The 27,058-nt window shown below is 36.9% G+C and overlaps 1 protein-coding gene across 2 annotated transcripts; it reads left to right on the top strand.

Moving 5' to 3' along the window:
- Positions 1 to 37: 37 nt before the first annotated feature.
- Positions 38 to 25,954, top strand: LOC113108368 (3-hydroxyisobutyryl-CoA hydrolase, mitochondrial). 2 transcript variants are annotated; one of them, XM_026271444.1, is made up of 14 exons: positions 38 to 189; positions 853 to 895; positions 1,202 to 1,333; positions 1,417 to 1,501; positions 1,623 to 1,703; positions 1,804 to 1,856; positions 7,857 to 7,935; positions 15,987 to 16,132; positions 17,792 to 17,878; positions 20,762 to 20,820; positions 21,997 to 22,078; positions 23,819 to 23,938; positions 24,086 to 24,119; positions 24,839 to 25,954. In XM_026271444.1, the coding sequence occupies exons 1-14, from the start codon at positions 158 to 160 to the stop codon at positions 24,952 to 24,954; spliced, it is 1,149 nt and encodes a 382-aa protein (XP_026127229.1). In that variant the 5' UTR covers positions 38 to 157; the 3' UTR covers positions 24,955 to 25,954. The 2 variants fall into 2 exon arrangements, with proteins under 2 accessions (XP_026127229.1, XP_026127228.1); XM_026271443.1 differs by having other exon boundaries at positions 1,187 to 1,333.
- The last annotated feature ends 1,104 nt before the right edge of the window (positions 25,955 to 27,058 follow it).

Genomic DNA, 27,058 nt, shown 5'->3' with positions numbered 1-27,058 from the left:
AGTGTCGGGACTGTTCTGACATATCGCGAGATTTCTTCGATGGTGTCGCGGCCTCATGACATCATGAAGCAGGGCTTGAGATCAGCGGCGACAGACTATAGTTAAACCTCTGTGTGTACAGTGATCCAGAACATCAGCTAAACTCTGAGTTTTAGCCATGTCATTCATAATCTTAACATCTCCGCACAGGTAAGTGTTCCTCAATCGCAACCAGTTTAATGTCATCATGGACCCGTGCTGCTCATTGACTCCAGAGTTGAGTTATTGCTTGCAGTTTGATATGTAGGAGATCTGCAGCCAGTGCAATGTACTATATAGGTCACTGTTCCAAATAGAATGAATGAGATAAAGTTTGGACGTTATCTTATACGTTATCTTTGACAAACTGTTTTCCTAATTAATGCTGTTTTGTTTCTTTGTTACAATATATATATATATATATATATATATATATATATATATATATATATATATATATATATATATATATATATATATATATAAGCAAAGGTGACTTGACTTATCAATATACATTAGCTAAGGGACGTTTAAATGTTTACGTAGATCAAACCCAGCAAAACATGTTTGTAAAGGTTTTAGAAAACATATAAAAGCAAATTTTAAGTTTATATTTTATTAAACTTTTCCGTGTGTGTGTGCGTGCGTGCGTGCGTGCGTGTGTGTGTGTGTGTAGGGGTGTTTGTGAAATGCTGTGTATTGTGTTGCTGTCAATAGTAAAAGAGATAAACATAAATAAACAATCACTCTAGTTACTGTATATCTAAGGTTTCGGTTTTAAAATATTAAAACCAGCAATATTTATAACACCCTCATTGATTTTATCCCGTACAGATTACGATCAATCTGCAGAATGAAGAGAATACAAGGACACATGGTAAGTTTGAGTTTTAAGCAGAGATAAGTATTTGTATATATATATTTTTCGGAGTATCTACACGTTTAATCAAATGTATAATCCTTTTCATTTTATTTGTGACAATTTATAATTAAAACTTTCAGGTTTAAAAAAAACTTTTTTAACCTGATGTATTGTCCTTAAATGCTTGAAATTATTAAAAGTGCATTTTATTTAGAGAAAAGAAAAGAATATGTGTAAGCCTTGACTTGTGGTGTACTGTACATGTTTAATTCTACATGTTTCTCCCCTTGAATATTGTTTTATTAGTGTGTCTCATCTCAGATGTCGAGTAAAGCTGGGTCTGAAGTTCTGTTTGAGAAAGTTGGGAACGCTGGAGTCATCACACTAAACAGACCCAAAGCTCTCAATGCTCTGAATCTCACCATGATCAGACACATCTACCCTCAGCTCAAGGTTAGGGGAGACTGGAAACCTGGAAACCAACTTCATTTTAAAATTTCTGACTGTTAACCTGTTTTAATCATTGTGTTTTGTAGAAATGGGACAAAGACTCAGAAACCGATCTAGTTGTCATTAAAGGAGCAGGGGAGAAGGCGTTCTGTGCCGGTGGGGATATCAGAGGTATTCATGTAAGATAATCATACAGTTTGGTTTTCATTCACTGTTGAATGGATTTATGGATTAATAATGCAGTCAAACAGATCTGGCATTCATGCTGGAATGCAAACAAATATTTTCCCAGCAATCACAGAAGCTGGAAAAACCGGCGATTCTCTCGCTCAAGACTTCTTCCGTGAGGAATATATTCTTAACAACACTATTGGTATGTTTTCTCACTTCGGTTGCCATTTTTGAGGATTGATGAACATGTTTATTTATTTTATTAATCAATTATTTTTTCTTTTCTTTTTTACTCTTTTTAGGTACATATCCGAAACCATATGTGGCTCTAATTGATGGAATTACAATGGGAGGAGTAAGTATTGATCTAAAATTGTCATTTTGTTGCACAAATTCACCAGCAGATGGTGCTTAGCAGAATATGGCATTAAAGGAACCAAAGGGCCAGAGGCAATGTGGGCCATCTTGTCTTGTGTTTACAAAATATAAAAATAAATAAATGAAGGACAAAGTGACCTGCTTTATATAAAACAATACATACTGTATAACCGTACCATTCTTTTCGTTGTGTCACTATGAATTTGTCCAAAGACAGTAGGACTCCCATTGCCACTGGCTTCATGCATAATGAACAGTCTAGGTGTTTTCATTTGTAAACGCTTGTATGAAAATATTAATACATATGGACTCATCAGTTATTATTGTACTGTATGTATTTCTAGTGCAATTCCTAATATCTTGCAGTCATGTTTGACCATTTTTGACGCATTATGAGTCATAAACCCCTCTTTTAAATCCTCTTAAATTCTATCCTGCACTGTGTATTTTATCCAGTAGGTGTCAGCAGTGAGCTGATCTTGCACAATCTTTGGGTTTCTCATGAATCTGTTCTCAAGTTTCCTCCCATTGGTAGGCTATTTGTGTTTGAGTAACACATTATATTTATATTTATGTTGCACATTACATGTAGGCCTAAAAGTCATTCATTTAATAATTAATTACAGTTGCCGTTAGAGATTCATCACAAATGATTATGGATTCAAAAATGTATGCTCAAAATTATAAATGAAAATTTATGAAAATAAAAATGGGTATCTAGAGGTGCCTAAAATTCCTTATAATTCTTAAAGGAATTGTGTACTCAAAAAAAGAAAAATGTTCACCCTCAGGCCATCCAAGATGTAGATGGGTTTGGTTCTTAAACAGAACAGATTTGGAGAGATTTAGCATTAGCCTACTTCTCTTGCTCATTAATGGATTCTCTGCAGTGAATGGGTGCTCTCAGAATGAGAGTCCGAACAGCTGATAGAAACATCACCGTAATCCGTATGACTCCAGTCCATCAGTTAACATCCTGCCACTGTGAAGTGAAAAGCTGCATGTTTGTAAGAAACAAATCCATTATTAAGCTGTTTTAACTTTAAACCGTCACGTCTGGCTTTTAAAAAAAAATGGGAAAAGTCTATAATTGTTTAGAACTGTTTTTGCTTGTTAAACAGTTCTTAATCTGTGCATATTTCTGATTCTGATTTTTCACTGGAAAAAGCAATATTATGGATAGAGGACTGGTCTTTCTTTTGAAGTAAAAAAAAAAACAAAAAAAAAACAAGCAGTTTCACTTCATAAAACAATTAATGTTTAATTAATTTTTTCTTATTATGTTGTTATCAGATGTTTTAAGACTCATTCTGACGGCACCCAACATTTCTCCAAATCTGTTCTGATGTATAAACAATCTCTTCTAAATCTTTGATGCCATAAGAGTCGGTACATTTTCAGCAAATTTTAATTTTTGGGTGAACTATTCCTTTAAAAAAAAAAAATGTGTGTGTATTCATAAGCAGTATATTCAGTAGTTGTTGTTCATCGTTATTTTAAAACTTTCACTATAACAATATTACATATGAATCTGTACTAACTTTAGTTCTTAACTGTAAATCTATTTGAAACACTCTTTTACCAGCAGAACAGAGCAGTTGAGATATTGATGTCTTCATAGTTGCATGGGGTTCTGGCAGTAGGAGAGCAATGCCACAGCGGTGGAACTGTCAGCTCCTGGTGTTTAATTGATCAGGGATTCTGTCGAGGTCGAGCTGCGGTGATTCAGCCGTGCATCCTTTGGTCTGAGCCGTTTGATGCATAGCTGCTGCGTGATATGTTTCCGCTGAGGACTCTGAACTGATATTTAAGAATGGAATGACCACGCAGGCTCACTGAGAGCGTTCTGACCTCAGATGTCTCTAAGGTTTACAAATGGATTTTTCCATTTACTCAGATATTTGAGAAAAAGATATGACCAGTGGCTGCAGAATCACAGATTATGTTATTACATTCTTTTCAAGGTAGCACCGCATTATTCAACAAATATTCTTGTTTTCTTCTTCCTCTTCCATCTTTTTTCTGCAATTCATTTTTTGAGGAGTTTAGTATCCTCATGTTGTTCCAAACTTGTATGCTAGTTAGTTAAATGGGATATATTTTTATATTTCTTTTTCATATAAAAAAGCTTGATTACTAATTTGTATTGTGTGTATTTTAACTGATACGGTCACTATGAGCCATAGTTGTATTTTTGTTATTTTTAGATGATTTTTAATTTATTTTATTAGCAGTTTCCATTATGTTAAAAATTTGTAGCTGTTATTAAATGTGTATATATATATATTTAATACATTTAAGATAAAACCTTTAAAATCTCCTGCTCTCCTGGGCTGATTATTTAAAATGTAACCACTAGTAGATTCGTAAACATTATTTGCATACTTTTTTGTGATTGGTCGTCTTGTATTTATTTGCATACTAATTCATATTTGTTGTCTTCAGTTGTAGTTATTGCATCTACACCACTGTTCAAACGAATGGGGTCAGTAAGAAAGAAATTGATACTTTGATTCAGCAAAGTCACATTACAAATGATCAATGGTGACCGATAAGACATTGTATAAAAACCATTTTCATTATTGATAATACATTTTAATCCACTTTTAACACCCTGAAGTATCTATGATTTCCTCTCATACTTATTATAAAGCAGCCTTCCAGAATCCCTGTTTAGAGATGTAAGTAAGCCATAATAGTCCTGTCAATATAAATAGTTGTAGATTATCCCATAAATCACCATGAACATCAGAATGATTTTCTCCAGTGGCCCAGCTGAATCTCTGTTCATGGAACACATTTAGTCATAGAAGAAATATGCAATCAGTCATGAGAAGCATAACATCATATCTCACACCTGCAGTGTATCAGTCGGTGGCTGAGTGTGATCTATGAGCATCTCTTTGATCCCTCACACAGGCCTGTCAGAGGGGGGCTGCGCCGCACCTTTAATACCTTCCTGACCACTGCTCCTTATCAGCTAGTCCTGTTTTGCTTTTTGTCTTTCTGCATATTTCCAGCTTTTGTAAGAATGTTCTCTGTTTGCTTTGATTATAAAGCTAGTCACCATTTGTGGATCACTACAACAATGGTCTTTTGGACACTACCAAATCTGCATTCAGATTCACTTTGCGTCTGTGTTTAGTATTTCGAGATTTTGAGTTCGTTTAAGTCACAGCATGCAAACCAATTCTTTTAGACCTTGCAACGAATATCGGCAGTAGGATGTGTTGGGCATCTGTTATGAATAAATGATAAATTATAAATGACAAATAATAATAAATTCAGTGTTACAGATTTGGGTAGAGCAGTTAGAAGAAGGCCAGATCCACTCCAGATTTAAATAAATCATTAAACACACACATAAAAGATGCACTTTTACACGACCTCTGCCAAGTTCATTTTGACCATCTCGTTTATGTGAAGAAAATCAGCCCTGATTCAGTAGCTTGATGCTCAGCATATGGTAAATCATAATTAAGCAGAGCCACAGGACAGATGCAGTAATACAGAGGACCGGAAAAAGAAGGGCATCTGTTATATAAAAAGATCGCTCTTCTTCTCTCAGCTCTTCTAAAAGGCCTCTTCTCACCAAGGCTGCATTTATTTGTAAAGTACAAACATTAATATTTTTTAAATATTATTACAATTTACAATAGCTATTTTCTATGTAAATATATATTGTAAAATTTATTCCGGTGATCAAAGCTAAATTTATAGCAGCCGTTACTCCAGTCTTCAATGTCACATGATCCTTCAGAAATTATTCTCATGCTGATTGGCTGCTCAATGAATTATCAACTTTATTATCAATGTGGACAAAAATGGTGCAGCTTATTATTATGTTTTTTTAATTATTATTATTTGATGTCCCCTTTATTTCTATAGTGTTTTGTACAAGAGAACAGCTTTACAGAGATACAGGAAAATAAACGAAAAGAAGCATTTACGTAAAACAGAAATCTTTATAAATGGCTGAACAACTTAATTATTCCTTGAGTAAAAGTTTTAATTAAAAAAAAAAAAGTAATAATAATAAACCCCAAACCTTTGAACAGTGGTGTGTGAATGTTTGAACTACATGTTAATAAAAAAAAAAAAATGTGGCTGCGTACGTTTAAGCATGACTTACTTTCTTTTAAGTTGACAGGAACTTTTTCAAATTGTCCACCTCTGGTAATTTTAGATCGAGTGGTTTGCCAAGAACCTGATAAAGCTGTTTGCCTTCTTTTGGGATATCTGTAATGAAACGGTCCAGAGCGCTTTCATATTATAAAACCTCCAGATTAAAGATGCTCTTTAAACATTTTTGACTAAATTTATGTTTCATTTTAGTCTCCCAAAGAGAAGATGCTTGTGTTTTTGATAGGTACTGTTTTCCATCCTGGAGTTGATTCTTAAATTTAGAAGTTGGCTGCACTGTCTGCAATTTTTCGGTCTGATTCCAGCCAAACATTTTGGAGAAGTTTCCACCGCTTCTAGGTGAATGATTTGATGCCTCCAGCTAAAACATGTGCTTCCCGTTTGACTCTGAATACTTACGTGGCCACATGAAAACACTGTTACCAAACTATTCAGTTTGTTTCTCAGTCTGCTCTGACTCTGTGATAGTTTGGATGGAGGTTCTCACTTTATCGTAATCACACTAATGAGTTGTCATGTAGGGGACACATGTACTGCTTCTCAAATCCCCCAGGAGAAGATGATTATTGTCTATAAATGAGCAGCCCTCTGAGAACGCAGCCCCCAGTTGGTTTCATAATAACTGATTTTATGGTGTGGATTTTGTTTAACTAGATGAGAGTCATGTCAGTCATGCTCTGTGATATGATGAGTCACATCAGCTAAATATATTAAAGTGAGTAAGACAATGATGCTGTCTTATACTCATCTTTTTTTTATGACAGATTCAGGTTGAGTTTTGGCCGTGTTATTTTGTGTAACGACAAGTTTTCAAATTTTGCCTTTTCAATTTATTTATTTATTCTCAAGTTTTTGAGGATAACTTATTACAAGGGGTGGCTAATGTTTAATATAATGCCATCGTTCAAATTAATCATTTTATTCAGGAAGGATATATTCAGTTGATCAAAAGCCACAAAGACATTTTAAATATTACAAAAGATTTATATTTCAAATAAATGCTGTTCTTTAGAACTTTTTATTGAAGAATCCCTAAAAAAATGATCAAACGGTCTCCACAGAAATATTAAGCAGCACAACTGTTTTCAACATTGAAAATAATAAGGAATTTTTGCTGCACCATATCAGCATATCAGATTGATATTTGGCCAATATTGATCATTTCAAAATTAATCGGTCAGTTATTATTGCTAAAAGACCTGATGACCATTCAGCTAGGGTTGCAACAGGAAAATGTTGCCATCTTCACATTAATAATTTCCCTAACATAACAATTTATAGTAACCTGTCATTTTTAAAGCATCACAGTTTCCACTGAGATATTAAGCAGCACAACTGTTTTCAACATTGATAATAATAAGAAATGTTTATTCAACTTCATCTTATTAGAATGAAAGATAATGTAACACTGAAGACTGAAGTAATGGCTGTGTAAAATTAAGCACAGGCATAAATGGCATTTTAAAATATATTAAAATAGAAAACTATTTATTTAAATTGTAAGGATATTTCAAAATATTAATATGTTACTCTGGTTTTTGATCAAATAAATGCATCCCTTTTTTTTCCAAAAAACAATTTTTTAGCAAACCCCTAATTTTTCAATGCCAGTGTTTTATCTATGTCTCAAAGAAATCTACAGGATGGCTTTAAAAGGCTTGTATGTATAAGAAACATGACGATGAATAACGAACTTTCATTTTTGGGTGAACTGTTCCTGTGGTGTCTTACAGTGGATGGGTGTGGAGACTTGAACCCTCATTCTACAGCTCTCTCCTGGTCTGTGAACATTGTACCCAGTTATTGATTTGTACCGTTTTCTCTCTCTCCGCAGGGCGTGGGTCTTTCAGTTCATGGACGGTTTCGTGTGGCCACTGAGAAGACACTGTTTGCCATGCCAGAGACGGGCATTGGTAAGAGGCAGCCTGTGTTCCTCTCTCTCCCTGAGGGCTGTAACTGGGTTATAATCTCACTTTTCATTAATAATGCAAGATGGCTTTGGTTGCACAGGAATCAATAGTACTTTATCCAAAAATATGGATGTGAAAAGTGAACGTGAAGCACATCATTTGCCAAATAAGAAAGTGTAGCTTTGGCACATACATTTAAAGGAATGGTTCACCCAAAATTTGCTGAAAATGTACTGACCCTCGGGTAGGTGAGTAGATGAGTTTGTTTCTCCATTCAAAGAAGTTTGGAGAAATTTGGCATTGCATCACTAATTCACCAATAGATCCTCTGCAGTGAATGGGTGCCGCCAGAATGAGTGTCCAAACAGCTGATAAAGCATCACAGAGTAGCAATCCTATTTTTTTCCCCTCTGTGGTTCACTTATAATTACAATAAGTTTTTTTTTTTCACAAATATTACTTTGCATCTTGACTTAGATATTTCCAGTCTTTCCACTCATGACCAGCCAAAGTACAAGCAGATCAGTGTGAAATGACACAGCACACATTTTTGTAGCTAAAAAAAAAAAAAACTAAAATCTTCTCAAATCATTGCCTAGCCCAGAAGACCTCTCCAAAGCAATTTTTCACAGCAGATTGTTCAGGTCAGTTTTATGTGGAAACAGTGTTGAGAGCTGGTGCAGATTGAAGCACCTGTCTGATGCTTGTGGTCTCTGATTGAGCACCATGCTAAAACACTCTACAGACAGCGTCAATCTCCCTTTTGCTCATGGAAGGAATTCTGGCGATGCGGACAGCATCCGATCAATCTGCTGCTGATATTTAAGTAGATGGGTCTTGTTCCAACTATAGAACAGGGTATGCAGATTTAATTTCATAACCTCTCATCTGATGGAGGTGGAAGGTTCAGTTCATAGTGACATTAATTTTGTTAGAGAGCAAAGTATAAAAACAGAGTACAAGCACAAAGTGCCAAGGGTGTGAATAGAAAAAAAAAAGAAAAGATTTTAGTTTTTTCGAAATGAAGACATTTTTGGCACTTTCAACAATACAAGTCACGTTCAGACCATTGCAAAAATTTCTTGCAGATGCAACTTACTTTGTTTTTTATTTTTTCATTATTTAAGTATGACTTGCACTACAGTTGACATTACCGAACATTTGGGATCTATGAAGATTTTGACATGTTTTTGAACATTTATGCTCACAAAATCTGCGTTTGTTTGATAAAAAGTACAGTCAATTTTGTCAAATTGTAAAATATTATAACAATTTAAAATAACTTTAAAATAACGTTTTCTGTTTTAATATTGTAAAAAGGATAAAGCCATTACTGTCTTCAGTGTCACATGATCATTAAGGAATTATTTGAATATGCTGATTTAAAGCTTTTTAATTGTCACACACCTGGACTCATTTAATGTTTTTGCCCCAGTGACCCAGTTTCTGTCTTCCGTGATTAGTTCCCAGGTGTGTCTATTATCTTCCTCATGTGTTCCATGTCCCTGTTAATTTAATGATTCCATCCACCTGTGTTTCCCCAATTATCCTTTGTACTTAAGCCTTGTCCTTTCAGTTCTGTTTTGTCGGGTCTTCATTCATCATTTGCTACTTACGTGTGTCTACCTCTGTGCTCCATGTTGGATATCCCCTGTGTTGGATATATTAAAAACCTTATTCCGTTTATCCTCGACTCCGTATTCCTTCAGGCAGCGTAAAACCGTGACAGAAGACCCGACCTAATAAGAGAAAATAGAAAACTGCGTGTTCTTCCCTCCGTTTTGTTTTTGTGTTTTCAAAGTCTTTTCTTTTCTTAGTGTTTCTATGGATCCCCTCTATCGTCCCGAATTCCTCATCCTTCTGCTGAAGCAGGAAGAACGCTCTCTCGAGGACCACACCAGATGGTTTTCCTTATTAGCTAATGCCACCAGCTACCCGGACGGCGCGCTCTGCACCTTCTACAACACCAGCCTGAACTCCAAATGCAGAGCGTTGTCGTCCGAAGATGGTCCTCGAGAGGATTTCGCCGCATACGTGGAGTGGACTCTGGCGAGAAATGGGTCACCTCTCACCGTCTGCCCCATAGAGGACCTCGCCAGCCCCACTCCCGACCCAGAGACCAGCCAGCCACCATCACGCCGCACGGAGCCAGAGCCCACCGCAGCCGCAGAGCCCGAGCCATCCACTGTCAGGGAACAGGATCTCGAGAGCACGACTGACCAGGTGTGTGAGCCGGCAACACCGTGCATCGTGGGAGTCCTCGTGGAGATCGAGGGCGTGGAGGAAAGCCCTGCCCACACTCCTGCGACTGAGGGTGAGCTGTATACAGTCTCTGAAAGTCATATGGAGCAAGTTCTGGATCTGATGGACTGGTCTACGGAGGTAATCCCTAATATTCCTGTTTCCCCGCTGGTTCCGTCCAGCCCTGATTCCCCTGTATACCCTCTCAGTCTCCCACTCCTACCTCCTCCAGTCATTTCCTCTGCTCCATTTCCGCTGGTTCCGCCCAGCCCTGAGTTTTCTGTTTCTCCGCTGGTTCCGCCCAGCCCTGAGTTTTCTGTTTCTCCGCTGGTTACGCCCAGCCCTGAATCTTCTGTTTCTCCGCTGGTTACGCCCAGCCCTGAGTTTTCTGTTTCTCCGCTGGTTACGCCCAGCCCTGAGTTTTCTGTTTCTCCGCTGGTTACGCCCAGCCCTGAATTTTCTGTTTCTCCGCTGGTTACGCCCAGCCCTGAGTTTTCTGTTTCTCCGCTGGTTACGCCCAGCCCTGAGTTTCCTGTATCTCCGCTGGCTCCGCCCAGCTCTGAATCTTCTGTTTCTCCGCTGGTTCCGCCCAGCTCTGAATCTTCTGTGTCTCCGCTGGTTCCGCCCAGCTCTGAATCTTCTGTGTCTCCGCTGGTTCCGCCCAGCTCTGAATCTTCTGTGTCTCCGCTGGTTCCGCCCAGCTCTGAATCTTCTGTGTCTCCTGTATTCCCTCCCAGCCTCCCTCTCCCGCCTCCTCTCAAACCTGCTGGTCCCTCTACTCCTCTTTCGCTGGTTCCGTCCAGTCCTGATCCTCCTGTCCTTCCTCCCATCCTTCTCCTCTCTCCTCCTCCTAGACCAGCCAGTTCCTCGCCATCCCTGCTGGTGCCAGTCAGTCCCGCAGCTCACCCTCAGTCCGCGCCATCGGGGCGCGGTGGTTCGCCGCTGGACTGCCAGTCTCCAGCTCCGCCTTGGCGTGTTAAGGCCCTGTCTCCGCCTCCAGCCTCCGAGCCCTGGACTCCTCCTCGGTCCTTCGACCCAGCGGCTCCGCCTTGGCTCTTAGCTCCCTCGTCTCCACCGTGGCCTGTCATCCCACCTGCTCCACCGGGCTCCCTCGTCCCTCCGGCTCCACCTTGGTCAGTCGTCGACCATCCGCCGCCTCGGGACTCCACTCCTCTGGTTCCACCTCGTCACTCCATCCCTCCGGCTCTGTCAGGCTCCTCCTTCCCTCCAGTTCCACCTCCATCCTCGGTCGCTCCGGCTCCACATCGGTCTGCCAGGACCCTGCCTCCGCCTTGGTCGCCTGAGCCTTCTGCTCCACCTAGGCCCTCCGGAACCTCGACGTCCCCCTGGCTCTGCGGCTGTGCTGCTCCATCTTGGGCTCATCACCCACCGGTGCAGTCTCCGCCTGTCGGCCCCCTGGTGTCGTCGACCCTTCCTTCACCATGGCTCCTCCCGCCGTCGACTCCACCTTGGATCTCCGTCCTGGCTGGTCTCTGGTGGACCATCTGGCTCCTCCTGCTCCTGTCTCCTCCCTGGCTCCTCCCTCCGTCGTCTCCTCCCTGGCTCCTCCTTCTGTGGTCCCTGTCTGCTGGCCCCCTCCTGGGAGTCCGTCCTCCACCGGAACCTCCTCCCAAGTTCCCACCCACGCCTCCCTCTGTTGTTTCTACGGTGCGAGGACGCACCTACCGGGAGGGGGGAGTACTGTCACACACCTGGACTCATTTAATGTTTTTGCCCCAGTGACCCAGTTTCTGTCTTCCGTGATTAGTTCCCAGGTGTGTCTATTATCTTCCTCATGTGTTCCATGTCCCTGTTAATTTAATGATTCCATCCACCTGTGTTTCCCCAATTATCCTTTGTACTTAAGCCTTGTCCTTTCAGTTCTGTTTTGTCGGGTCTTCATTCATCATTTGCTACTTACGTGTGTCTACCTCTGTGCTCCATGTTGGATATCCCCTGTGTTGGATATATTAAAATCCTTATTTCGTTTATCCTCGGCTCCGTGTTCCTTCCGGCAGCGTAAAACCGTGACATTAATAAGAAACATTTAATATTTTTATGAATGTTGAAAACAATTACTTTGCAGAATATTTTTGTGAAAACAGTGATACATTTTCTCTACGATTCTTTGACAATTAGAAAGTTCAAACAAACTCTTTATTTTAAAGAAAAAAAAATGTACTTTCACTTTTGACTAATGCTTATTAGCAGGATTGAAGTATTAATTTCCTAAAACTAGTGAACCGTTATACCACTGCTGATGTTTTCAGTGACACTGAGCTTGTCATAACCTTTCAATTCTGTCATCACTTACTAATCCTGAAAATACCTGGTTAGACATGAAGGTGAGAAAATGAAGACAAAATGTTCATTTTTGGGTCCAAAGTGAATGTTTCCACATTCATCTTTCATAACCATTCTCTCAGAATACACCCATGTGTGCTGCATCTCGCTTTTATTGCACATGCTTTAAATGTTTTCATTCCACGTTCTAATCACACCCTGTGAATGGTATGCCTGGAGCCTTGATGTGCTATAAATCAGATTGTCTGTGATGAATACTTTGCCCTTGTCCCTATCACATGCTTCTACACATTTAGGCAGAAGTCTGCCTTGGCTATTGTAGTTCATTCTGGACTCTTAATGAGAATGCTTTACAGCATTTCCTCCTGTTGTACAGCGTCCTTCAGCTCTTGCAAGCCTTGCACGAAGAGTCCCTGTGGACCTGTTTGAGTGGCAGGAAGTAGTGCTAATCACAGTCTGTGACACATCTGTTGAGCGTCTGTGCACGTGTGTGTGTGTGTATGTGTGTGTGTATCTGATTGAGTGAATGCACTCTGTGTCTGTGTGCCATCACCCGCTAATTCCATTAAGAGCCTGTGTCTCTCAACCCCAATAATCCTCTTTGGGTTAGCACTTGTCTTAATGGTTTATTCTGCAGTAACATGGCCAGACTCATGAGTCCCTTAAAAACCCGTTCTTCCTTATAGTTCTTCTTCTTTGACATGAGGTGGTTAAACAAGTACTACATCATCATATTCGCATGGAATTTATGTGGCTCTTTAAAAACTGTCTATTACATCTTATATCATATTATTTATTGCAAATCAGACTTATAAGCACAGTCATATAAGCAGCATAATTTAGGAAATCTGCATAAATAATAATTTGGACAAACACATCCCAGACATCCCACCCTGTGGTAGATCTAGGGGTTTGATCTAGAATTAAAAGTATTTTTATTATATAATTTTTTTTTTTTTTTTTACTTGAACATAGATTAGTACTACTGAAAATATGTTTAGGATGAATAACATTCCAGATGAGTGAAGATACATTTATTAGTGCTGTCAAACGATTAATCGCATCCAAAAGGAAAGTTTATCTTTACATTATATATGTATGTGTACTGTGTATATTTATTATGTATATATCAATACAAACACATACAGTATATATTTTTAAGATATTTACGTTTAAACATTTATATATTCATATTCTTATTTTATATGGAAATATATTTAATATATAAACAAAATTTTTCTTAAATCTATACATAGATGTGTTGTTGTAGTAATTTTGTTGTTTTGACATTTTTATTAGTTTGTTTCATTTCATTTCAATTTAGTTTTCGTTCTTTAGTACTTCTTTTAGTACTACCTAAAACTAAAATAATAAATGTTGCCGCCGCAATACATTTTTAAGAATTTTATTTCAATAATCATATATATTTTAAGTACCAAAAATGTTTTTAGTTCAAGCTAACAAAAAACAACCCATGACTTGGCAGCATTATAAATGTTTCTGTGGAATCTGCATAAAAAATGATTGATTAACAAATGTTTAGAGCAGGTTTTAAACATGTTTGTCCAATTGGAATTGACTGCAAAAACACTCCAGCTCACACCATTGTTGGAGCCGCTGTTACTATGAAGGAGCTCTCAAACAAACAATGTTTCAATCGTGTTTACATTTTTCTAGGAATGAATTGGTGAGGGGACTCTTGTGCATTTATAAAGAACTGATTTTTTATGCATGCTTTAAAATGCTCCAGGCTAAGTGGGATTCCGGAAGGAAAGCACCACGAGAAGCATGGTAGCAGTAGAGTCATTTGTGCTGAGCTGTGTTATTCAGCCATGGTGGCACCTTCTCTGACAATGTGCCAGCCATCTGTGTGCCGAAAATGCCCCCCTCCCCCCTTGCCTGAAAAAAAGGTTCCTCCCCTTTACCCCCTTCTGCTGATGGATTATTTGCTATTCTTAAAACTATGCCGGCCATGAGACAAAGCCACTGGGTGAATGGCAAGCGTAATCTGCATTTATGATATTACATTTGCCTCCTGGAATCAGGTCAGGGGACCTAATCCTGTCCTGCTTTATTCAAAATTGTACCTCCTGCTGGGAGTGTGTGTGTGTGTGTGTGGGGGGGGGTCATTTTTCTCAGCCATTGCTCCTAAAAAAAGCACATCAGGTTAATAAGATTGTTGCGCCACACAATGCCATTTCATAACCACATCCTGCAGACTGAAAGGGATACTCCTCCCCCAAATGGCAATTGTGTCATTAATCACTTACCCCCATCTCATTCCAAACCCAAAAAAGATTTGTTCATCTTCAGAACACATTTTAAGGTATTTTGGATGTAAACTGGGAGGCTTTAGACCGTCCCATAGACTGCCAAGTAAGTTACACTGTCAAGGTCCAGAAAAGTATGAAAAGCATCGTCAGAATAGTCCATATGCCATCAGTGATTCAACTGTAACGTTATGAAGCGTCGATAATACTTTTGGTACGTGAATAAAACAAAAATGACTCACTATTATAATAATTTAATTCCATTTTTAAAGACATGAGAGGTTTATCATGATTATTTTATTATTTCTGATTATGTTTCTCAGGTTTATACTTCTAATATAACTCCAGTTAATTCTTAATATAATATGTTATTATCTTTTGGCTTTAGTAATGGCAATACAACATTCAATTAATTGATTGTGGAAACAAAATTCAAAAGTTTACTACTTTTCCTACATGGCATAAATGGTCTGTACATGGAAACATACAGCTCCCTACATACTTTAGGAAGAGTGTCCTTTGACCCATATTAATATTTGTCAGGTCATTGGCATAAAAATAAAAAGTGTAATGCCCCTGCTTTATGTGACAATGAAATAGCTCATATAATAAAGGTCTTTTTATTCAAGTATTTCCTTAGTATCAGTTTTAATATTACTTATAAAATCACTTGAGCAATTATAATAATTCCCTAAAAAGCTGATTTATACTCTTGTGGCCAGAAAATAATCTTTTTTTTTTTTCTTGTGTAAAGAGCATTGTAAGTCATGTTCTGTACAGTCTTAAGTTGAAGAACAACAGCACAGCATAAACACGCAGCAGATGTCACTATGTGGCTTAAACAATGAATAAATCTTACTAAGAGAGGCTAGAAGCAATCGTTATGGATTGAAATACTTCCTCAAACTGTTTGTTCAGTGACCTTGAGTTCGTAATTATTTTTTTTGCATTAATTTTCTCAATAAGGATTTTTTTTTAAATCTTTCAATAAAGCAGCCTTGAAACAAACCGACCAACTCTGAATTACAGTACATTTAATTCAGTGCAAAAAAAAAGTGTTTGGACATAGGAAAAAGTACAAACTTTAATCAAACTCATCCCATGAAGCACTGCAATCAATTAATTAATATATATATATTAATATTAATTTTTTTTAGTGGAGAAAAGGATTGGGAATTTTGTGTCCAGATTTGTACTTTATTTCATGATCTAAATGGCTTTTGTTTTGTGTGTTGATAGGTTTGTTCCCTGATGTTGGTGGTGGCTACTTCCTGCCTAGACTTCAAGGCAAACTCGGCCTCTTTCTTGCCCTGACCGGGATCCGCCTCAAAGGGAGAGATGTTCAGAGGGTCGGGTTGGCTACGCACTTTGTGCAGTCCGACAAGGTAATGTGTATAGAGACTGACCAATATACTGCCAAGTTTATCAGGTAATCATACAGTTTTGAGGTTACTAAAATATACAATTTATCCAAATAACTATCAGTTTCCCTCGCATCGGTTTGTCTGCTGATGGTGAATTGATATTGCACATTTTTCTCTTCACAGATTTTTTTTTTTGTGAAATATTGTAAAATTACATTTTCATTTTCAACTTTCATAAATGTTATATAAAATGTTTAATATTTTACAAATAAAATATATAAATATGAAATAAATTTAACTTGTAGTACATTATACACACATATTGGATATGACTGTTTCATGTTATCAAATGTTTTCACTTCCAGCTCCAGGTTAGAACAGTGCTAGGAAGAAGCTTTTATGATTATAGAACTGTTTTAAGACAAAAAGATGAAACTTAGTGTCAAGGTAACAATGACTGGAAGGGAACTGTGCTTGTGCCTGCCTCCTGGGATTTTGGGCAGCAGTTCTTGCATTTGATGCTGAAATGAGAGAAGTTACTGAAAGGAGAGGACTTAGTCAGCATTTCTCAGGCTTGCCAGTGAGCGTTCGGCAGCAGGGGGCGACCGAGCCCTGACACGACGCCCAGTTCATGTGCCAGAGGTGAAAATGAGGACCAGGGCTTGGCACTGCTGGAGAGAGGGGCATACAAGCCTACGCACACACACACACACACACACACACACATCCTCTGGCCAAGGACAGACGACCAGCAGGATCTGGCATACACACTACACACAGAAGTGACTTGTGATAAAAATAACCAAAAAAGGGCTCAGGACAGGGTGTTAGTTTGTACCGCAGAACTAGTTGGGAGCTGATTCAATTTGTTTTATGAGGAATGTAAAACAACCCTGACAATTATATATTGAGTGAGCCTGTATTCTCATTCATCATCACCACGAGGAGCAAAGGGTCAGGGCATTTTAAAATTGTGCTTTTCAGGCCTGGAAAGCTGTATAAACTAATGGTAAAACGTGGGGATTTTATAGTGAATATACATTTTCTAAAATATTTAATCTTTGTTCTATTTGTATATAAAATATATATAATTTTTTTTTCAGTAATCAGAAGTGGATGAAATAAATGTTTCTTATGTGTGGGTGAATTAAATACCATTCTACCTTTTATATCCTGGTTATATCCATTTTATTCAGTATGTTAGTATAGTTCGTCTCACAATGCATATTTTTCAAACCAGTGTTAGAAAGAATATTGACTTGCAAATCCCCGTGAGAAAATGCAGTGAAAAATGTAAAATATCTGTGCAATTAGGAGTTCCATGTGAGGGTGAATAAGTTCCTCATGCTAATTTTCTGTGCTGATGACACTAAAAGTTTTTAAAAGAACTGTATCTGTGGGTAGTGGACTTGTTTTTGCATGCAAACTTTAGCTGATGTGACCTTTATACGCAATGCTGGGAGCGCACTTGTGGCCCCTAAAAGACCTCCCTGGTAACCAGCACACTATGGTTTTGGATCAGAGCTGTTTTATGTTGTGTTTCACTGTGTCTCAGCATTACCTTCAGGAAAAACCTTGTAAAAATTCCTCTAATAAACAACACGTTTCCTTCTCTGCTCTTTAGTATCTGATTTAGACCCACTAGATTGTTAGAATTTTACCATTTCTCTCTCCTATCAGATTGCATCTCTTGAGAAGGATCTCGTTGATCTGAAGTCTCCATCTAACATTGATGTGGCTCAACTGCTGGATTCTTATCAAGAACAGGTATGTGGCAAAAACTGCTGTGACTTTTTTTTTTTTTTTACTTTTACAACCTGAGTGTCTGCGGTTACATTACGCAGTGGTGGGCTTGTGTAAGCCGTCACCATCGTCACAGTATACAACACTGATGGATTTGCTTTCAGTGTGTCTTTATAGAGTAAAAAAAAAAAAAAGAAAGTCATTATTTATCCACAGTGTGTTTTTCCAAACCTGTATGAATTAGCTTTCCATTACATATAGGTCATTTTATATATATATATATATATATATATATATATATATATATATATATATACATGATTAATTGCATGTGTTGCTGATTGTCACTGAAAAGCTACACAATATTGCATTCATAATCACAGATGAATCGCATACGACTATGAACACGATATTGCGTAGCTTGTCAGCGAACTACGCCTCTGTCTATTAAGTGCAGCTCCATTTGAAAACAGGTGATGGAAATTTACTGCTAATCACGGAACCGGCTTTATTAATGAGACACGCATTGCAAATGACAATCGCGTGCCATAAATTGTGCAGCCCTAATATATATATATATATATATATATATATATATATATATATATATATATATATATATATATATACAGTATATACATTTGTTTATACTTTATTTTAAGGTGTCACTGGTACAGTGTAATTATACGTTTAAGTTCTGAGTATTATTAACTTCATGTACTTACTATATGGTTAGGGTATGATTAGGGTTCATTTTAGGGTTACTTGCATGCAATTATACATAATTAATTGTTGTTATAATAGTAAATGCATGTAATATGTGTGAAAGGACACAGTCAAATAAAGTGTTACAAAAATAATAATATTTAAATTACATAATATCTAAATATTATATCATTTGTATTATTATTTAATGATAATATCTTTATTTTTGTTATTTATTGTTATTACTTTTATTATATAATTTTGAAAAATGTGATAGGAACCTTTGGACCCTTGTTTCAGCAAGCCATAATGAACATTAAGTTTTTTCAGTGAGAGTATTCCCAAGGCCGCTCAAAGTCCTCTGCTGTGTTTTACTATATTTATTCTAGTCATAATGACTTTATGATCATTATGACTATGGTATGGATTTATGGCTGCCGGTGCTTAATGCTGTGAAGTTGTGTGTGCTGAACAGGAGTGTCTAAGTGAAGATTATTGTGACTCATACAGTCTTTACGTCACAAAGCTTTCCAGAAATCCTTGGGAAGGAGGGACTGATAACACGTGGCTTTCATGCTCCGGAAAAACTGCTTTCACATACCATTACCAGACCTTTTTTGAGCATTTCTTTTCTTTTATTGTCTTTCAGTATCAACAAATCTTGATATTAACCTTATTTAAAGTTGGGGAAAAATCAATTAATTATTATCTTTGCATTATGATAGGGCACTGATGATGTTATTTATGTCTGACAATGATCCTGCTTCAAAGAGAGTTTTATCTACAGCATTTGTCACTAAACCATAAAACCATATACTTATATCAACTTTGTTCAATAAGGTTGCACTAATGCCTGTAAATTGTTTGATACTAAAGATTAGATAGGGTGTATTCAGACCTTAGCAGATAAGGGAGGAATATAGACACTTTGATTCTGTTTTCAGAGTGCTAATAGAGAAACCATTACATGGAATCAATTCAGTGGCAATGTATTGAAATCGAGATATCGCTGTCTCTGTATCTCCAGAGCAAGCATAAAATGGAATGTCTCTGGAATTCATGTCACAGCTTTTAAGCATTAGAAGGGTCTAAATTAGGTCAACCAGCCGTACACCTACACAGAAGAGGAAATTATAAATAGCCTGAATCTGAAACAATCAGTCAACAGTGCACCACTATCTTGTATACATTAGGCGATGTATACAGGTGCATCTCAAAAAATTTGAATATTGTGGGGAAAAAAATCTTATTTCAGTAAGTGAATCTTTCATATTTTGTAGATTTATTACTTGTAAAGTAAAAACTTTTTTTTGATTATTAGAGCTTAGAGCTCATGAAAGTCAAAAATCTAGTATCTCAAAATATTAGAATATTTCAGAAGATCACTCAAAAACAAAGTATTTACAAAAACAGAAAAGTTTCACATCTCATCTTTCTCTTAAAAATATCCCATATTCCATATGGGGTTCAGGTCAGGCATGTTTTTCTACCCCTTTTCTTCCTTCCAGTCAACTTTACATTCAATATGCTTTGATACAGCACTCTGTGAACAGCCGCCCCATTCAGTATTGACCTTCTGTGACTTGCCCTCCTTGTGGAGAGTGTCAATGATCGTCTTCTGGACCCTTGCCAAGTCAGCAGTCTTCCCTATTATTCTGGTTTCAAAGAATTCTCGAATTTATACTGTAGGGATGGTCATTTAATGAATCTCAAATGTAAATATTCTAATATTTTGAGATACTGGATTTTTGACTTTCATCAGCTGTAAGCTCTAATCATCAAAATTAAAACAAAAAAAACTTTTTGAACAATTTATTTACATGTAATGAATCTAGAATATATACAATTTTCACTTTTTGAAATGTTACATAAAGCAAGGAGCAATATTAAATATACATTTATTTTTAGATGCACCTGTGTGTGTGCGTGTGTGTGTGTGTGTGTGTGTGTGTGTGTATATAAATATATACAAACACACACACAGACACACTACCAGTCAAAAGTTTTGAATGTTTTCGAAAGATGGATCCTACACTTATTCTTCAGCTTCAGACACCAACCATGTTGTCTGAGAGGACAAAAATGGCATTGCACATACACACAAACAGACAGTTGAGGATTGTAGCTGTCTGGGTTGAAATATAGCCCTGTTTATGTGCTTCAACTGGTGTTTAAACACAGACTGCTGTTATCTCTCCTCAGAGCAGTCTGGATGCTGAGAAACCTTTCGTACTGCAAGAACAGACAGAGGCCATTGACAGGTAAACCTAAACACTCTTCTCTCCTTGCTTTGTGGTCGTATGCCTAACCCAGAATAGAATGAAACTAAAATTCATGACTTCAATGATATTTAAGTGTGTACACTTGCCCTATAGACTTCCAGTGTAAGTGCACTACGTTTTTCTTCTCAAAATGATCAAACATGTATAATTAAGCCTCAGTGTGAATATTTTCATACTTTTTTTTTTCTTCTAGATTATAGATTTCCAGAATCTCCTTCTCATGCGATTCTGAAACATTCCACAATAATTCATAATCAGAAATGTAGGTTAACTGTTGATAATTCAGTTTACTTTTTTTCTTTTTTTTATGGATTCTTTGATGAATATGGTTCAAAAGAACAGCATTTATTTGAAATAGAAACCTTTTGTATCATTATAAATGTCTTTACCATTACCATACGGTACCATTTACCATAAATTTGTAATTTCCTTCCAAAAAACAAACAAACTGATGACCACAAACTTTTGAATGGTAGTGTATGTTTTTAGCTGTATCTCCCAGCCCTAGTATAAATCAGCTTTGTATTTAACCTGTAATACTTAAGTATGAATGGCAGTGGAGTTGTGTATTTGCATACTGTGACGTGACAGTGTGGTTACTGTGACTAAATCATCTGCAGGAGCAGTGTTAGCCTGATAGGAGTAGACTTCACACTTTTGAAACCGATTAGTTACACTTCTGGCTTTGTGTCTGTTTCACTGGATAAGCTTTAGACACCAGCCTTAAGGTGCTGGTAAAGCTTAGAAGTTTCCAGCAGTTTATCACACTCTGAAAGGCCCATAATTCCATGTACAGGGAAAGGTTGGGTTTGTTGATTTAAAGACATGAAATGATCAGTTTGATAAATATTGGACATGTTCCAAAACTCAGATTCCACCATGACCAGAGTTTGAGGGTTTAGTGGAACAAACTGCCTTGAGCCTGTACACCCCTCGTTTACCTGCTTTTGTGGCGTCTGACTCTGCATTGGATATGAGCCTTACATAACATCAGTTGATGCTGCACTAATCTGCTGTCCCAGGATTAAATCTGATGACTAATTTGGCTTGACTGCTTGAGCATGATGCAGAAAAACTTCCACAGATGGGGTTTGCATACGTGTTCGTGTTTGCAGGACTGGCCCTGTAATTTTTCTTATTCTTCTATTGTTTCAGGCTCTTTTCAGCTGGAAGTGTGGAGGAGATCATGGAGAACCTTAAGAAAGATGGCTCTGCCTTTGCTCTCAAACAGACTGAGGTGTGTTCGTGGATAGTGATTAAACATATTTTTTTTAAAAAATAAGTTGATCCAAACGCGAACAATGTTGTGATTTAAAAATGTAAGTCTTGTCCTCACACAAAGCTGCTTATGACTTCAGTATAGTGTAGCCTATGCTTTTTGTTTAGTAGTTCTGTTGTTGTTTTTTTATCACTTTGACATTTTAACACTAGTCCTCACTCATTTCATTATATTGAAAAGAATGTGCTCGATTTTGAGCACAATGGCCCTAAATGCACCACATGGACCTTTTTTTCTAATAAGGTATGTTGAGCTGATTTATTCAAACATATTCAGGAAATAAATGAATACTTGTATTCCGCATGGATATGTTAAATTGATAGTGATAGAAAAGATTGATATTATTACAAAATATTTCTGTTGTGAATAAATTACAATTCTTTTTGTTATTTTTATTCCTTGAATCCTGAAAAAAGTATCTCAAGTTCCAATAAAAATGTTAAGCAGCACAGCATTGATAATAAATAAGCATGTTAGAATGATCTTCGAAAGAATCATGTGAAACTGATGAAATTTCAGCTTTGCCATTACAAGAATATATATATTTTTTTAAGTATATTCAAATAGAAACCCCTTTTTTTTATTTTAATATTATGTCACAATATTACTGTTTTTTTCCTTTATTTTTATTTAAATAAATGCAGCCTTGATGAGCATGATGTATGTGAAATACATTCTTTTAAATTGATCCCCAACTATTGAATGGTATAGTTGATACCTATAAGCTAGTATTTTAAATATAATTTTCCTTTGTTTATACAAAAAAATTAAGATTATATCTTATTCTTTGTTTCTGCGTTGAGACAAGCTGTATATTCATTCTAACTCCCAACTGCAAGTGATGATTTTATGAACCTCATAAAATGACATGGCAGTAGGGAAGGTTTGGTTTATTGTTCTTCATACAGGAGTGTGTTTCCATGTCCTGTTCCTGCAGCTGGGTAAAGCGTGAGAATTTCTGGAATATTTGGGCGAAATAAACAGAATGAGTGCATATGGCTTCTCATTTGAGGTCAGCGTGCTCTATGCTGTATGCAAACCCTCTCTTCTATTGCGTAATGGGCCCTGAATCATATTATGCCTCATTAGTATTTCAAAGCCATTCTGTTTTTCCTCCCATAGCGCTACTTTCCCATGCATCACTTTGTTTAGAGGGAGCTGTAAAAAGGAAATTGATGTTTGACATAGTGACGTTTTATTGTTGAATATTTACAGTTGCTGTTGCTTGGTGTATGTGTGTGGACTATTATTTTTTTTGAGTGAAATTCTGTTTCCTGCTTTTGTCCTTTCGTGACCTAAACGAAGTTACAATATAAATAATGGCAATAGCTCATTATACTGTATTATACAAAGCGACAGTGATGTAAACAGAACATGCAGTTTGAATTGAATGTGAGGTTTTATGACCAAGCAGGTCACATAAGTTTCTCTCTGGACACAAGACTGTTTATGGACTGGCCCTCTGCTCATGTGGGGCCTATTTTTATCAACAGTACACTTGGCAGTTACCCTTGTGTAACCTCACCGTTTGCACATTTTGGTTATGTGTGGCCGGTTTGATGTCTTCCCCAGCTCACATTATTTAATTTTATGTTTTGTTTTGTAATTTATTATTTGTTTGATGGATTGATAGATTGGGAGATAGTCAACAGTTCACAGATCGATTTTAAATGAAGACTTATTATTATTATTTTACAGACTCTGTCCAAAATGTCCCCAACCTCTCTGAAGTTAACTTTCCGGCAGATTCAGGAAGGAGCGAGAATGAGTTTGCAGGAGGTGTTGGTGATGGAGTATAGACTCAGTCAGGCCTGTATGGTATGGAATGCAGTTATCTGTAAATGCAGTGCTTTATTTCATTACCCAAATCAAATCAGCTTAGAGCTGTGTTGGCAGATTTTTCACATGCCAGTTATTCATTTAGGGGAAATATTTGTGTCATGAGTTTTTACTTTTGCTTTTCAGAGAGGCCACGATTTTTATGAGGGAGTCAGAGCAGGTAAGATGCACATTTTCTTTGAAAAAAAAAAAAAATTAGTTCCTATTGATAAACTAAGATATATAAGATAAGATGTATCAAATGAATGTTGGTTTTAAAGAGTTGGTGAATATCTAACCTTATATGTAATCTTGAAGAGTCATTTTTTTCTTTGTCTCATTTAAATAAAACATTTTGTAATTTAAAGCCATTTAGAAAGTATGGTGTTCTGCTGCAATAATCCATAAAATGAAGTTTTTCATTTATTACATTTACACGTTACATGCACATTTTTATCTGGAAATATCACAAATGCTGCATCTATGATAGTATGTTTATGGTTAATTCCTATTTTTGTTAAAACAACATTTAAAGAATAGGGTTTTCTTTTAATTAAATTCCATTTTAAATTCAAATTACAACTCCACATCCTGTTTACTTCCTTAGTTAAATTCAAATTCAAGAACTCAATGGAAATTTCACTATTATTAGTCATTATCTTCAAAATGAATGCATATGGGAAAAAAAATATGCGAGTAAAGGTTAAATTACATGTCTGTACATTGTTGATGTTAAAAATCCTATAATGTCTGTTATTAGTAATTATAAAGGTTATTTATAGGGTTTTACCTAAATAACTGTGCTTCTGTTGCTTCACTCACCTAACAAGTTTTTTTCCAGAACTACCCCAGAGAAAAGCCAGGGCATAACTGACAGATTTTTCTCCTCTGTACTTGCAGTGCTAATCGATAAAGACCAGAGTCCAAAGTGGAACCCTTCTACCCTGTCTGAGGTCTCAGAGCAGGCTATAGAAGAATGTTTCAGCTCTCTGGGTGAAAGAGATCTCAAACTATAGAAACCCCTCTCAAGAATCCTGTAAGTTGCTTTCACAAGCCTCTGAAATTTATCAAAGAAATCTGCATTGTTATTAACGAATGCAAAAATAGTCTTTTAAATGTTCCTCTTAGACTTCTGCGAAGATCCTCTGATCCTTGAGATGAAATGAACAATGCTAGTTTCTTGAGGAAATTCAGAGGTTTGGGGTGTTTTCTTTGTGCCATTACACCGGGAAATGATATTTAGAGTAAGCTAACAATTGAGAGCAGTCTAGTCATATTTTAAAGGTAAAGAGCATCCATACTTGAAAATGGTGTCACTGTATGTGTTGTCATTTACTCAACGTCTTTTAATCTTAGAATGCAGGTCTTTCCCACAAAAATAAAATCAAAACGATTCTACAGATATTAGTTTTGAGTTCTGCAGGAAGAAGTTAAAAATGACATCAAGTTGAAAAAATAATGACAGAGTTTCTTTTTTTGGATGAACTATAGGACAATATGAATTTACAGCACTCTTGTCAGGGTGAATTATGTTTTTTTTTTTTGCATACTTCATTCTTAAAATGTCTTTTTCATCCATACTGTGTAATCATTGTTGTGAACCCTGTGGAAAGAAAATGGCAGACACTCACTTTTGCACATGCTGCAATCTGTGATTAACCCTGACAACGTTAACACATCCCCTGGCCACGATGGTGGGATTAAAGTATTGTCATGTGTTTCATAATACGACTACCCTTAACCACAGTGTTTACTACACAAGCAGTTCCACTGGCCTAGACTAGAGAGTATCAAGCCTTTGACAGAATAAATCCGAATGATCTTGAGACAACCGTCATGCCTTGGATTCAAATTATGTGCTTTTGCTCTCATATAACTGTGGCTGCTCACAAAAGGTGTGTGACCTATATATAAATGATTGTATTGTGTCTCTGTTTTTGATTTTGATAGTAGATATATGGCATAAGATTTCAATGTGCGCACAGTGCATCTCAATAAAACAACAGTGTAAAATATCTCCTGTATTCATTGTGAAGTAATTAGCAAATTGACTGCCAGACTCAATAGCATGGCAGCCGACCAGTTAATCTACTTATTTGTGGTGTTCATTAAAGCTTTGTTCATACTAAGGGTTAGGGATTTAAACAAGCACACGGTGCTACGGTATGGACATGAATGGTACCTCAAATTATGACATTTTGCAGAGAAGACTGCTAATACTTTTTGAAGCAATCAGCTTCATGATTTTCACTTGGTGGATAATTCAACAACATTAAAATTCCCATAGACTTGCATTGAAGGAGCTCATTTTAACTCTGTTTTAGGTGTTGTGATAAATATTGAAACAGAAGAAATTAAGACAACAGTTGAGGTATCAACAAAGGCCATGGTTTATTTATTGGCGTAGCAGTTTTTTTCCCTTTTCTTTAGGTTACAGAAATAAGATTACAGGTAAATCGCTTCCGTCTGAAATATACACTGAAATATGAAATACAACAGTTTTGATCAGAATCATCAGCACCTTCTCAAACATGACTGGAGACCCTAGGAGAAATCAGCTTGACCGTACAAGCTGGTACAAATGTAGTCTGGCTGTTGTTTATTTATATCATTTTTTAGGTGATTAGACACTTTCAAAGAATATAATATATAACAAAATATAATCAAGTACTATTTGGAAAGTAATGAACACCAGGGAAGTCTGTGCTGATTGTTCTTTTAGATGCTGAGATATTCTGAAGCTCTGATCTGAGCACATACAGTAATGTGCTGAAAGGCCTCACAAAATACAACTTTAAGACCTTCTTTCATATCTTAAGATTTTGCTCTGAATTTATGACTCGTTTAATTGTCTTTGCAACAGGCCATAACAGTGACTACCCACGTCTTCAGTAGCCTTGGTTCCGGAAGTAATTTTCTCATTCGTTTTCTCCATGGGGATTTGAAAAAATTCTTCAGTAAAGAGTTTAAAGCCATGAACCAAAACAAACAGCTTCACCAACCGTTGATTTGATTGCAAAAACGGTTTTGGCAGTTTGAACAACAAGGCAAAGGTACAAAACTTTGAACTGTGAATTATTTTATGACTGACTGCGATAATGATATAATATAAAACTGATA

The sequence above is a fragment of the Carassius auratus genome, chromosome 9, assembly GCF_003368295.1.
Source record: "Carassius auratus strain Wakin chromosome 9, ASM336829v1, whole genome shotgun sequence".
NCBI classification, from domain to species: domain Eukaryota; kingdom Metazoa; phylum Chordata; class Actinopteri; order Cypriniformes; family Cyprinidae; genus Carassius; species Carassius auratus.
Note: the sequence above shows the minus strand (reverse complement) of the source record. Positions and strands in the feature narration are given on the sequence as shown.

Bases quoted from the DNA above. Each gene is read 5' to 3' on its own strand.
- LOC113108368 (XM_026271443.1), top strand. From the start codon at position 158: ATGTCATTCATAATCTTAACATCTCCGCACAG. The intron at 20,821-21,996 runs GTAAACCTAAAC...CTATTGTTTCAG, and splicing joins CAGACAGAGGCCATTGACAG to GCTCTTTTCAGCTGGAAGTG. The intron at 24,120-24,838 runs GTAAGATGCACA...CTGTACTTGCAG, and splicing joins TTATGAGGGAGTCAGAGCAG to TGCTAATCGATAAAGACCAG.